The following is a 14,646-nucleotide window of genomic DNA, read 5'->3' as shown; positions in this document are numbered from 1 at the left end:
TCGCAACAGGGGCCTTAGAGAGTCCATGGGATGACAAGACTTCTTTTACCTTTCTCTCATTATACAACTGCACTTTCCTCCTACAGGACAATTTATCTGGACCATTTTGTGAGTATAACATACAGCCTGAAATCCTAGGCTTTGGGGGCTAGAGTGGTCTGTTCATTCTCATCTACTGCCCTCCATGGAAACTTCCACATGGAGACTGGGATGAGTAGATAAAACCTGGAAATATTTTGTCACTTTCTGGACAAAAGAAAGCAATATATAGGTCTCAAACTTTCCACCCTCTTTCTGACAGCTCCAAAATCAAATCTATATAAACAGGAAAAAAAAAGCTCAAACAATTATACTGTTCAGAGAGGCAGACTAAACAGAACCCTTCAAACTTCTCCCAAGTCTACTCGTTTGTCTAGTTGTTGTTGCAAGGAAGACTGGGACCAAGAGAATCCTAGAGTCTCTGCTTGTTGAGGTGGGGAGGGCCAGAGACTCACGAAATGGGGATGCACAGAGACCCGAACATGCTAAACAAACTCCAGCCCTTGGGTGCAAGCAGCAGCTTAGGAGTAGAGCTGGCACATGCCTTGAGTGCTTTCATTTCCCTGAATATTTGTCCCCGGGGATGTTTCCATGACCCTTAAAAGCAGATGTATAGACTCAAGCCTGTTCTCATCAGAATAACACTTGTTTTCTTTTATGGGGCAGATTGATGTGGTGAGAAAAGCCCAGGCTTTGGAATCAGACAGTTTGGGGATCAACTCCATCTGCTCTTGACTAGCTACGAGACTTGGGCAAGTTGCTGAATTTTCCTGAGCCTCGGTTTTCTCCTCTGTAAAATGGAGATTAAAAACCTCTGCCTCAGCAAGTTGTCAGGAAGATCAAATGAGATATTACATGTAAATGTGACTGGTGCATTACTCACCTGAAAAAAAAAAGGAATTATAATTTTTAAAAAGGAGCTTTACCTAGGCACACAAGTTTTGAGGAGTAAAGCAGCTCATGAAAGCCTGATGCTAGGCGATGAGTTCAGCCCAACCCCAACACCAGCCCACATCTGTTTTCTGTCTCTGAAGCTAAGATTTCCTTTCCCTGCAACTGTCCCAAGCTGGGCACAGCCTGAGTGGGGAAGTGAATCTGCTTTGCATGCAGTTGGAAGGAAAAGGTTATTTTGTCTGTTGTTACTTTTTCTTCACTCCCCAAGAAGACCTTCATTTACAGAGGGCCTAAACACCTCCACAGGTTCAGAAAGTAGTCCAGCTTTCTCGATCTCTTGTTACAGCTATTGTTGTTGTTGTTTTTCCTTGTTTCCTTCACTGGGAATCTATTACTGGAACAGTAAACAGCAGTCTTCAGAGGATCTCTCATGTGGTGAAATATGCTGTGTAGGAAAAATTCTCCCAAGTTGAACTCATTTAGAAAACAGCTCCAATGGCTGCATTGCTGAAATACATCTGCACCACTGGGCTGAGATTCGTCTTATGATGTCCACGGAAGAAATATAACAGGGCAGGCCCCTTTCTGTACTGGAGACCTGCTCGGAGCCCTAAGCCAGATTTTCTTTATTGTTTAGTAAGCTCTTTTAATGAAATGTACTACTCTTATTATAGAAGACTCAAAATAAGACCTAAATCACAAACCAATAAAAGAAAATTATTGGGCTGGGTATCTAAAGTTACTACCTAGAGGCTACTCCAGTGTGGTATTTATAAATCTCTAAACAGTTAAGTATAATTGTCTTTCTGGTTTTTGGGACGGAAGCCAACAGCAGTTTCAGTTACAACCGAAGAAAAATATTTTAGCACTGAGCTTTATTCATTCAGTGGGCATGAAGAGAAATGGCTTCTCCCCCGCCACCATTTCAGAATTGAGAGAGAATATTGTGGTCATGAAATGTTATATAGGAGCAGCTGAAAAAATGCTTCTCTGATTTCAGGGAGGGAGACTGGGTGTGAGGATATGTGTATAGGTATGTTTGCAAGTGAGAGGGAGCAACCTGTGTGTGTAGGAGGCGATGCTTGGAGGAGTGGAAGAAGAAGGGGAGGGGGAAGGGCGAGTGCTGAGGAGGGTGACATGGGAGTTGAAGATGGGGGTATTCTGTCGGATTAATGGAAAAGCCAGATGTGCAGCCGCTCACCCCAATGCAGGTTGCTCCCCATTTTAGACACAAAGACGGTGCCATTCTGGAAGGCTGTGAAAGCTTCCACTAAAAGACCCATTATGACCCCAATCCTGCCAAACAGCACAGCTCTCCCTCTGGAGTAAGAATGTAAATCATCTAAAACACAGATCCCTGTGTCATAAGAATCAAGAAAATACCTGCGACCTTCAGTTATAAAGGACCACAGAACTCATCTCATTCAATTACCCTCCCATCACAAAGATCACGTCAGTAACTTTCCTTTGGCAAATGGACATGTGATGATAGGATGCTCACTACATTTTTAGGCAGGGCATTCTGTTTTGGAAATGCCTTCCTTCTGTAGGGCTAAAATCTTGTTCTCCTTAATCATTAGCCATCGGTTCTGGTTTTGTCCAATGAAGCCCTCTCGGTCCGCTAGCCCCATTCTCTTAACCACTTGGTGTAAATGACATGTTATCCAAGCATTTCCCCATTCTGGTTATCCCCTTGGCAACATTCTCATGTGTGTCGATTCCTCCCTTCAAAGTCTTCATAGCTCTTGACACACTCTCAGACTGACCGGGATGAAACTACCACTGCTCAAAATAAATTATGCTTCTATCAATGAGGTCTATCCAGCCTGTCTTTACTGATTATTTGAAACTTAATGCTCAGTGGTCTTCATTACCTTCCATCCTATGGGTTTTGTCCCAAAGTTCCAGGTTAAACTGGAAGATCCTTTTGAATCCTGATTCCTGCTATCCAATAATTTAGAGCTCATAATCCACATGGTCTCCCCAGGCATAAGATAAATTCACATTTTCTTCTCTGGAACAGTAAAAGCTTTCTCAGACCTTAGGATGTACCCTCTGCCCCCAATAAACGCTGTCTTTCCAAGGACCATGGTCATACTTCCAAAAATAATTTCTCCTTCCCTCCTTGAGGCTCTTAACCTTTGTTGAAATGCAGACAAAGGAGAGCATCTACTTATATGTGGACATCATTTAGTGTAACTGTGGCTGAGGGTCATGGAGGGCTTGAGGAACCATGTGTGTGTATGTGTGTGTGTGTGTGTGTGCGTGCGCGCGCGCCTGCATGCACATGTATGCCTTGTGCCCATGCATGCATGCTTGTGTGCCTGTTGGTGTGTTTGTGTAATTCCACTATAATTTTTTTTAACTTGGTGGCTATAAAGAGGCATAGAATATGGAAAAATAATTTAGAGGAGGTGAGGAAAACCACCAGTGGACATTCTTCCTGGGTTTGGGACATATGCTCCTCCCCACCAAGGGACATTGGGAGCCCAGCTCAGCTTATGGTCTTGCAGCTTCTACCAGTGGTTCCCTCTGCCCTTTCCAAGACACTCTTCAGAATTCTGTCCTTCAATCCTCTCTCCTCATCCTCTCCCCTGAGGCTCTCCTCTGCTCCTAGAGCATGTGCAATGGGGCAGATCTCTAGCTGTGACCCTCTTCTGGATTCAGGACCTCATTTCCACCCATCTGCTTTTAATGCCCACCTGGCTTTTCCACCAAGTCCACGCAAAAATGAGCCATGACTAAAACCCAACACTACCAACACCACTTTCTCCTGCAGCCAGTCTCTCCTCTCCGCAGGCCTCTTCCCATGAGCACATCATCATCCTCCCTCCCGGGAAGGAAGCTCACATTCATGCAGTCTGTTTTACATCTACTACGTCTCACACTAGAACCTCCTGTTCTTTTTCCTTTCAAGGTTCCTGGTCTCCCTCTGGATAACCACAGTTCCTACCAACTGACCTCGTATCCTCTTCTTTCCCACTCCAAACAATGCTTCCCAGGGCTGACAGATCAATCTCCCTAAAGCTCAGGCCCAATCCCATCACTCTCATGCTTTGAAACCTTCTGTAGCTCCCCAGTGCCTACTGAATTATTTATAGCTTCCTAACTCATAAACTGATAAAAAGTTATTTACAGCTTCCTAGCTAAAAAAAAAAAATCCTCAACACTCAACCCACACTTCAGCCTCATGTCTTCCTGCTGTCTCATACATACCCTGTATTCTTGCCAAATTGTACTCATTGCTGTCCCTCAAACATGTCCCCATGTACCTCTGCCCTTTCACTTCTATTCTTCTCTCTGACTTCAGCCAACTCTGTTTGTTTCCACCTACTGAAATCCTGTGCATTTTTTTCAGCATTTCTCTTACAGCCACTCTCTTTCTCTTCCTGTCTCCAACATTAGCTCCATGGATTGTAATTCTCTAACAGTAATAAACCAGCATTCCAAGGCAGAGGTATATGTTTGCATCGGAGGTTGCAAGGATCAGGAGTGTGCATCATGACTCTGTCTTCCCAGCAATGTGTGCCATGCACAGTCCAGGCACACGACAGGTGTTTAATAAGTGTCTGTGGAATTCAATTGACACCTTCAGGACAGGTAGTTCATCTCATGAACTAGATGAATGCAGAGCATGTAACAGGAAAGGGAACAACAGAGAAACCTTAACACCAACATCCAAATTTAGCCCAGACATTGAAATTCACACGTTCCATTTTCTTAAAGAGACCCATGCTCTGAGAGGAGCATGCTCCTGGCTTTGGAGGTGAGCAACTTTGCTGTTTAATAGCAGTGTAGTATTGGATCTCAGCTCTGCCGCCTTTCAAAAGCTGCGGTCAGGAAGAAGACCTGTCCACTGGGCACCTAACATCCTTACTTATCGCCTTGAGACATATGACAGAGACAAGATCGACAAATGCAGCCAGTTAGGCAGAAAGCTGTTAGAGCCTGGTGTCTCCACCGCATTCCCTCATCTCTTATTCTCCACTTAAGGCTTTTCAGTCTTGGGAAAGCTAATGACTATCCAAAAAATATGAAAGGTAGAAGGCAGACCAACAAGTTGAGCCAACAGAATTGTCCTGAAGAGGCAAAATGGTTTAAAGGTTAGGATTCCCAGGAGGCCAGGAGACCCATGTTAAAATCATTACTTAACCTCTCTGTGCCTCAGTTTCTTCCTCTTTACAATCAAAATAGTAACCTCCTTCCCTCACATACCTTTTCTGAGTACCACCTAGAGCAGTGTTTCTCAACCCTGGCTGCACATGGGAAACACCCAGGAGCTTATAAAACTCCTGATGCCCAGGTGGTACCCTAGACTAGTTAAATCCCAGTTGCTGAGGTGCAATTCAAGCATCCACAGTTTTTAAAGTTTCTCAGGTGATTACAATGTGCAGCCAAGGGTGAAAACCAGTGATCTAAGAAATGCATATTGGGGCCGGCCCTGTGGCTTAGCGGTTAAGTGCGTGCGCTCCACTACTGGCGGCCCGGGTTTGGATCCTGGGCGTGCACCCATGCACCGCTTCTCCGGCCATGCTGAGGTGGCGTCCCACATACAGCAACTAGAAGGATGTGCAACTATGACATACAACTATCTACTGGGGCTTTGAGGAGAAAAAGGGGGAAAAAAAGGAGGAGGATTGAAAGAAAAAGAAATGCATATTGTCTCGGTTGGCAAAATGCCTACCACAACACGGCAGCAAATGTTCGTGAAGAATTAGCATTATTATTACGGTTGTTGTTGGTAGTGTTGGCTTTGAGTTATGGTTCATTTCCATGTGGACTTAGTGGGAAATCCAGGTGGGCATGAAAAGCAGATGGGTGGAAATGAAGTCTTGAATACAGTAGAGGGTCACAGAAGAGATCTACTAGGAGCAGGGGAGAGCCTCAGGGGAGAGGAGGAGGTGGTAGTGGTAGTGATGATGGTGTTCAGATGGGCTTTGATTTGGGCATGGAGTTCTCATGGAGAAAAATTGTTTTCAGTGTAATACCACCAAGCTCTGTTCTGGCTCTGCAAGGAAGATTTCACTCTCCTAGGTCATCACATATTTCTCCCTCTGATCAAAATTCCCACCCTTTGGCTCTCCCACCCCTTACTTCACAGCCCTGTTCTTTGACCTCACAGGGATTTATTCTTGCTTTGTTTTTGGCCTCTTTGTCTACAAGTCCCAACTCTGGTTTGACATCTCCACTTACCACCTTAGATCTGGTAGCCACTCATTTTATTATTCTCTTAACAGCACCATGGCATTGTTTGCCTCCTCCAAATGTCCGTCCCAAGCTAAAGCCAATTTCTACTTTCTCTGGTCTTTCTGCCAAGCACTGCAGAGAAAACTGCAGCGCTGTGCTGACTGGGTTCATTATACCTTCACAGGGCCAACCTCAGCTGGTTCTCACCAGTGCTCACTCATGCTTTCACCTAACTCCAGTCATTTCCCTTACATGTTTCTCATGATGTCTGCTCTAAGCCTTTATTACCATCAGTTCCCTGTCCTAACTGTCCCATTCCCGGAACTCCTCAAGGAAAACCAATCTGGCTGCTGCATGAAGAAAGCAGAAGCCATTGGACTGAGCTTCCTCCAGCTTCATCTTCCCACTCAGCCTTCTGTCTCAGAGGAATGAGTATCAATCCTTCTCCTTTTTAAGGCCACATCATCTCCTGCTTCTCTCTGTCCCTCTCTCTGTCATTTAACAACTTTCTCCTATAGCTTCAAACTTTCCCTCTCTTTGTGAGTCTACTTACCTCAGTCTACTGCAGCCAACAAATATGCTGTATTTCTCCCCATTCTAAAAACAAAAAGGAAATCTCTTCTTTGATGAGCTCCTCCAAAACATCCTATTTCTCTCCCTGTCAGTGCTTAACGAGTAATATACGGTCTCCAATATTCATCTCCCATTAATGCTGCAGGCCCCTGAATGCCAGCTTCTAGTGGCAACAAGCTACTCAACTGTTCTTGCTAAGGTCATCAACAACTTCCTGAGGGTCAAATGCACCGTTGCCTCTTTTAGGCCCTCATCTACTTGACTATTTTGTAGTATCTGACAGTGCTAATCATCACTTCCTTTTAAATCAGTTCAGCTCAACAAATTCTTATGGCATACCAACTCTATGTCAGATCTTGTGCTAGAGGCACTTAGGGACATGAAGATGAGGAAGACAAGGAATAGTCCTTGTCTCTCAAAGAGCTCACAGCCTACCCAAGAAAACACACATAGCAACAAATAATTAGGATATATTCTAAGTTGCTATCTGGAATTTATTGAACTCTCTTCTCCTTTACCTTTCACGGCACCCAGTCCTACTTCCCTAAATCTTTGTCCTCAGCCCCTTTCACTGGATTCTCTTCTTCTGTTTGTCCCTTCAATGTTGATGTTTCTCAAGGTTCCATGTTAAGCTCTTTTCTCTTAGTTGCTCTGCCTCTCTCCCTGGGAAATACCCACTTTCAAGGCCTATACACTGTCCATCACCAATGATTTCCAAGTCTATAGCTTCAAATCTAACTTTATCCCTATAGCTGTATATTCTTATTTCTTGTTGGATAGTCTACAGATACTTCCAACACAAATGGACCAGGACTAAATTCTTTACCTTCTGCCCCAAGTCTGTTTCTCCTCCTGGGTCCTCTGCTTACTTAATCACTTTTATATCCACCTAGTAGCCAAACTCAAAACTCATTCCCAACTCCTCATTCTTGTTCATCCATACCTCTTTCCTATCCTACTGGCCTTCAATGGCTATCTTTTATGTTTCAAATCCATCTAAATTTTTGTCTTGCCTTTGTGACTGACATCACTAAAGATGTACTGTCAGCCTTCATCCCATCCCTTCTAATCCATTGCAATAGTTTTCGTACATAGCTCAGGCTGCCATCTCTTTTCACCTGTAAACTGTGCTCATATTTTTCCCTGTTTTCTTTTTAAAAGATGGATTTAATCATCATCTTCCTATAACCCACACCCTTAGCAAGGCAACAAGCCTATGCTCTAGACCTGGGCTCTTCAACATGGTAGCCACTAGCTGCATGTCACTATTTAAATTTCAATTTATTATAATTGAATAAAAGGAAAAATTCAGTTCCTCAGTCACACTAGCCACATTTCAAGTGCTCAGTAGCAACATGTATTCAACTCATCCACAAATGTCACCTCTTTTTGGAAGCCTTCTCAACTCCTTGAAATACACAAAATGAGGAGCCCTCTGTGCTCCTGTATTTCTAGCCTGGTCCTGTCTCATTGCACTGTAATTATTTACGGAGGTGCCTCCTCCACTCACCTGAGCCCCTCAAGGACGGTGAGTGACTGAATCCTAGACATCTTTGTGTCCTGAGCCTTTATAGTGCCTGATGCACAGCAGGCACTCACTTATTCCTCTTTCTTTCCCTTAAGAGTTACCGTTACTGGAAGGGTAAGCAGGAAGAAACTATAAGACGCTCATTTCACAACTTGATATAAAAGTATAATGGGAAACTCAATCACATGCTCCCTCTTTTCAGGTACTGACTCAAGCGGCTCTCTGAGAATGGACCCTTCCTCCCTCTGCTCACCCTCCCTTCCAAAATCAGACTCAGTTCGTGTCTTTTAGAACCACAGGGAAGCAGTCTGGCAAGAGCCACTGTTGTACCAGTAGATTTAAATTGAAATGTTTTCCCCAGATAAATGCGTGCTAAATAATACACCAGCTCTCCAGCCAAAGGGAAGTGACAGGCGCTCTGTAAATAAAGGCACTTAGTTGCTGGTAAAGAGCTGTAAAGTGGTTCTGAGCTGATGTTTGCTGACCAGCAAGAAGCGGCTTCACCTGCTTTATATAATTGTCACTGCAGTCTTGCCTGCTGTATATTACAACTGCATCTCACAGACCCAACTGTCACATTGGATATACCATCCAGCATGGGGTATGCCACCTTTCTCTGTAATTGTTTTTGACAACCAGCCATCACATCTCAGATCTTTTCGGAAAGTGTCTGGTCCGGAATCCCTAGGCTGGATCAGTTCTGACACCATGTGGGCTAGAATAGTGACGCCAGAAGAGAATGTAAAAAGAAAAGAGGGAGAGGAGGTTTGATTAGTCTAGGAGACCAGGTAACACGCGGTGGCAAGTGTCTGAACACAAATCCCAACGAAGACTCTACCTGCTCAATGTTAAGACACATTTTTCATGTTACATTGTATCATGTTAGAAAAACTTTCCATGAGGATGTATGAATACTCTGGTCCAAGAGCACACACATCTGTTCTCAGTCCACCTTTCTATCCTGCTGTGTTCTAGAGAGATGGTAGTATAGCTCTCAGGACAAAGCAAAGGATGGGGTTTCATAAGAACTACAGAATGAATACTGACGAAAACTGGGTGGCAGTGGCCAGAAATCTACATAGTTATCACTCAGGGGAAGTTAGATTTGTTTCCCAAAATGAAAAGAGTAACACAAAATCTATTTTGTACTCTGTAATTCCAATCCACTTGGAATGTGATTGTGCCAAATGCCCAGATGAAGGGTCATAAGAATATCTGAGGCCAATGAGCATTACTGTTGGTCAGAAGGGTCTCAAGGAGGGACAGTGGCAGGGAAATGCAGCTTGTCCATCTGGCCCCACAGGCTGGGATGAACCCGAAGAGTGAGCTGCACCGGGAGCAGGCAGAGGTGAACACATAGCACTCGCCCCTCGGGGAGAAAGCGACCTCCCATGTTGATGGCCACCACTGGACCACTGCATTTTGGAAGATCAAAGTTTCACCAGAGAAGAGTGTTAGAAACCAAGGACAAGAGAAAAGGAGACAGAGTAAGAAAACGAGGGGAAACCTGGGCTCTGTGCACCTACAGCTTCAACATTCTCTCACTGAGAGCAAAACAGAGAGCTCGCTACTGTGGGGCATGTGTTCCACTCCATCGCTGGCCAGGAGTCCACAAAAATGGACTGGCCAAGAGCACATCCTCTGTCTTCTTTGGGTGTGTGTGTGTGTGTGTGTGTGTGTGTACAAAAGAAGGAGTGTCCTCTTTTTTTGCAGGAGAAATGAGCTCCCTTTGTCTTTCTTCCTTAGCTCCCACCAAAATCTATTTTTTCTTGCTTAGTCCTGTGCTAAAAACAGTAAAGAAGGCTTTTGAGAATTGGGTGAGTATCCGCAGAGGGGAGGGGAAGCATTTTTACCAGTTTGGCCATCACACAGGATCTGAGAGGCTAGGATAAGGTTTATGAGAGCTGGAAGGAACAGCTATGTCACATACATATATAACTAAATTATACTTTGGAATTCTGATCTATGGACCTCAAAAATCACAATTATTGAACAGAGAAGAAATAGGTATGTTGGGGAAAGGGAGCGTTCTCCTGCCTTTCCTGCTCAGTTCCATCTCCACCCGAAGGGAGCCCTTGCCTGGCTTCCTCTTCTTTCCATTCCCCTTGCTAGTTCTCACCAGGAGAAGAGAAGCGTCTAATCGAGTTGGTCAGCATGTTCAGTGGACCCGGTTTTGTTAGCATGAAGATTTCTTGTGCCTTAAAGCAGTGCATTTGAGTCACCTGGGGACCCTGTTAGAATGCAGATTCTGACCCAGTAGGCCTGGGGTGGACATGAGATTCTGCATTTCTAACAAACATCCCCAAAGTGATGCCCACGCTGGGGCGGGGGAGGGAGGACCCACATTGGAGAACAAGTACTTAAAGGCAGGAACCAAATGCCAGCTTGCCTCTTCCAGCTCCTAGAAGGCCAGCTTACTGTCTCCTCACATCCTTTGTCACCCCCACTCCCTGAGCAGGCCATGCAGGAAACAGGCCCTGCCTCCCCAGGAGGCAGCTGGGTCGATAAGAGCTCTCTCTTAGAGCCTTAACATGTTGCTCTGCCCTGTGGGCATGGATGAGCAAGCGGATACCAAGATCTAGATTTTGGAGAGAGGTGGAGGATGATGGAGGAGAGAGGTCAAAACTAGGCTTCAGGCTGTATCAGGCAGGGTTATGTCAAGAATAGAAGTCACTGTGTTCCAAGTATGGAGAAAATTACAGGTTGACACAACCATTGGAAGGACTATAGGAGCACAATTCAAAGAGGCCACCATTAGCCATTTCACCTGCAACACCAAGTGGAAGGTTCTCCTGAGCTTCCCAAAAGGTGCTGTAAATCTCAAGACATTCAGAGAAGCCTGCAGCCCCTCTCTCAGTCCCTAGCAGCAAAGCCAGTGGTTCTCAGATGGTTCGCCTGAGAGCTGCTCCGAACCTCGCATCGGCTCAGTGTCTGGCTGCAGCTACCTCCAAAGAATCAAGACCTCTTTATCTCTTCTAATGTCCAAATCTCAGCCTTGTTCTCCACTCTCACTGGCAGACTCCAGCCTAGAACCACGCAAGGAAAAGGATTCTAGGAACCATTGGTCCTGGCTTTGTTGCAATGTCTTGCAGATGTCAGAAGGAGGTGGTGGTGATGCTGAGTCCACAAAAGATAATGTAGCACAGAGGTCTAGGCTGCATGATCGAGCTGAGCCTTATCATATCAATAAGGTGGCGCTTCATATCCTAGCAGCTATAGTTCTCATGGGCTTGCTCCCTCCACCTTCGATCCTAAAATGATGGAATTCAGGCCCTCATCAGGCACCCAATGCCACCCATCCAGTAGACCACATATGACAATGATCCTACTGTTCACAGCAAGCCTACACTGAGGTGCTACTCAGAGGAAAATGCTTCACATTCTATCCTGCCAGGTCCTGATGAGTGAAGTTGTTTGTTGTGGGGTTTTTGCTGTGCTGCTTCTCTGAGAGTCCTAGGTGACATCTTTACTTGTAACTGTCTGCCCAGGATCCCAGAGAAAATGACAGGGAAGACTGGGGCAGAGCAGAGAAGGCAGATGTGCATCATTTTACGCCACTGTGTCTCCTATAGAGAATGCGTGGGCTGATGAGCATCACCTCTTGCTAAATGACTTTTAATGTCCATATAGAGTCCACTCTCCAGAGATCACCATCCCTTGGTCAGCAGATAACAATGTAAAGCTTAACATCTCCATGCAGCGATAACAATGGCAAAGCTTAACAGGTCAATGGCAAAAATATAGACTGAGGAGAAACACGGAACTGTTCAGCCAGTGTCTTTTCGGTGCTCTGACATTTAGCTGATGACCCCGGTCATAAAGCTACTGTTTGGAATGGCTGAGGGGGTGGTGATTTAAAGTTTGGTTTACTCTCTGAGAAGGCAACCTATTCTGAGTGCGAGTGTTCAGGTCTCAAGCTTGCTTCCCGGGACGGCAAGAAGAGGCAGCAGATGCCCCTTTGAAAGCCATCGCAGCAACCGCTGGTTTCACTGCCAGGCAGGCTGATGTGAACCTCTCTGAATTACTGAGTGAAGGATATCCCTCTTGCCAGCCCCTGTCCCCTGTAGGCACAGCAGAGAAGTATTACAGGCTGTCCTTACCTTGGGAATTAGCCTGCAAGACCCCAATGCTGTCATCAAACTGCATAGATTTGATGTTGAGTGACGCCAAGATGCATTCCTTGTCCTGCAGCGAAGTATCATCAATATTATTCTGATTGGCTGACAGGATAACGCACATGTCACAGAGGTTGATGTTGACGGCCCTTAAATCAGCCCGACTTAATGGCGTACCCTTCGGCATAAGGGAAAGAAAAAAAAAAAGAGAAGCAAAAGTGAGACTGAGGAATGCGAGGGAAAGAGGAAAAAAATAAAAACAAATTAAAGATTGAGCCAGGGCTCTGGGAAATTATTTAACAAGTATCTTTTTTATGCCTTGACATTAAGCTGGCCTAACTATATTCAAGGGACTAGGAGCTGTGTGCTAATCTAAAGGGTAGTCGGTGCTGATGGCAGCATTTTAGGCTTGTTCTCAATACTCAATCAAGCCATTACTAACAAACGAGGGAGAGGAATAATGCCAGGGTTCTATATCTTCTTCCTGCCTGGAGATTGTCTTGATTTAAGTAACTGTCCTGTGGCAACCTCTGGCTTTCAGAATGTAACAAGGGGGTGGGTTTCAAATGCCTGTTTATTTAATAGCAGGTCACTTCTGTCTCAGGCAAAAGACAGCAGCTCCAACTAGAATTTCCAAGGCAGCAAGGGGAAATAGCCAGTGAGCATGGTGTGATGGGGGGTTCGGGGGTGCTGAAAGCATCCTCCATTTGGAGGATGTAGGAGGGAGTGGAATTAATGTGCGCCTTACAAAGGGGAGACGGAAAGGAGTTAAGCTTCAGGTCATATAATTTTATTGCATATTTTCAGCAAGAAAAAAAACAAGGAAATCGCCTGATTGTCCAACAACACAGGAACGGTTAAACACACCATGGGACATATAGACAGCGGAAGTCTATGCAGCAGGTAAAGGGACTGACATAGCCTCACGTAGGCATCACCTTGGAAGGATCTCTAAAATAGATAAATGAAAAAAATTGTTCTAGACAATTCAAAAAGTATGATTTCATTTATGTAAAAAGAAACCCACAAAATAAAACTATATATTTATGTAACTATTAACTATGTATTTATAAATGTATGTACATTCAGAGAGAAAGTTCAGGAAAAATACACACTAAAAATACACACTAAACTAATAACAGTAATTACCTCTGGGGAGGAGAATAAGATCAGGGATGAAGGGAGAAGTTTGTTTTTGACTTTATATACTTCTGTATTGTTTGAATATTTCATAACAAGAACATATTTGTATATTACTGGTGTAATTAAAAATAAATAAGCCAGTAAACAGATTTTTTAAAAATCTCATAACAGCAAAAAACAGTGGAAAACCCCCCAGATCATGGAGGTAATGACAGAGATGCTGGGAATGCAACCACAGGTAAAAGAGAAAGGTTAGTGTTGGACAAGAGGGGCATGGCCTCCACATGCTCTGTGTCCTCAGGAGGGGTCACAGCAGAACTAATCAGGCCATCCCATGGCAGAGCTCCCCAGGGGCCATGTGGCATCATTTTGGAGTTCACATCCGGCCACCAGCCTCCTTAGTCCTCCAGCCTGAATCCAGCTTCTGCATGGAGACTCGAGTCGCCTTCAACTCACTGACTGTGTAGGGAGAGGGACTGCCCACTGTCATATATTTCTGGATGCCTTCCTCTCATTCTCCTTCCTGGAGAAGGGACTTTGAGAAGATGGGAATTGGCTGCAGAGATCGAGACTATCACCTCTCTTTTATGGCTCAGTGACAGTCATGATTCTTTTCTCGACCCCCAAAATATTGCTGCAAAGTGGAATTAGGGAGGAAGAGGCATTTAGTGCTATGAGGCTGGGAAGCTACTAGTCCTAGGCTCCGGAGCAGTATCTTGTGGGAGAAGGAGAAGAATCCCCTTTTTTCCTGGGATCTCTTGGTACAAAATAAGTCTGACCAACTTCCTGAGTCATTTCACCAGTGCATAAGCCTCAATTGCCTACATCCATATTCTTTTAATTTGCACCTTGTAGGGAATCCAACAGTAATTGTGATGTAAGACAATCCCCGCTCAGTTGTATACACATGATTTTAAAACTCAGGAAATACAAACGACATACATAGAAACACCTTGTGTTTCTCTAGGCTGGCCCTATTTGTGGGGCACTGTTTAAACAAGGAAATATGTGAAGACATAGGTGAAAGCCTATTTTATACAAATATATTGTGCTTGAGTGTGCTAAACTTTGGAGGGTTTGAAAAGGACGTGCAAATATAAGAGCTCATTCATATATATGCAGGCATGTGAGTGGATGTACACAAGGGCACATAGAGGAAACACACAC

The 14,646-nt window shown here is 44.6% G+C and overlaps 1 protein-coding gene across 1 annotated transcript in view; it reads right to left on the bottom strand.

Moving 5' to 3' along the window:
* Window positions 1–14,646, bottom strand: part of KCNMA1 (potassium calcium-activated channel subfamily M alpha 1) — a 488,218-nt gene that overhangs the window by 48,135 nt on the left and 425,437 nt on the right. The window contains exon 23 of the mRNA XM_058542759.1: window positions 12,322–12,514. Within this exon, the coding sequence (XP_058398742.1) occupies window positions 12,322–12,514 (193 nt within the window). The remainder of the gene's footprint in view (window positions 1–12,321; window positions 12,515–14,646) is intronic.

This window comes from Diceros bicornis, chromosome 6 (genome assembly GCF_020826845.1).
Source record: "Diceros bicornis minor isolate mBicDic1 chromosome 6, mDicBic1.mat.cur, whole genome shotgun sequence".
Classification (NCBI taxonomy): Eukaryota; Metazoa; Chordata; class Mammalia; order Perissodactyla; family Rhinocerotidae; genus Diceros; species Diceros bicornis.
This window is presented reverse-complemented; position numbering and strand designations above follow the sequence as displayed.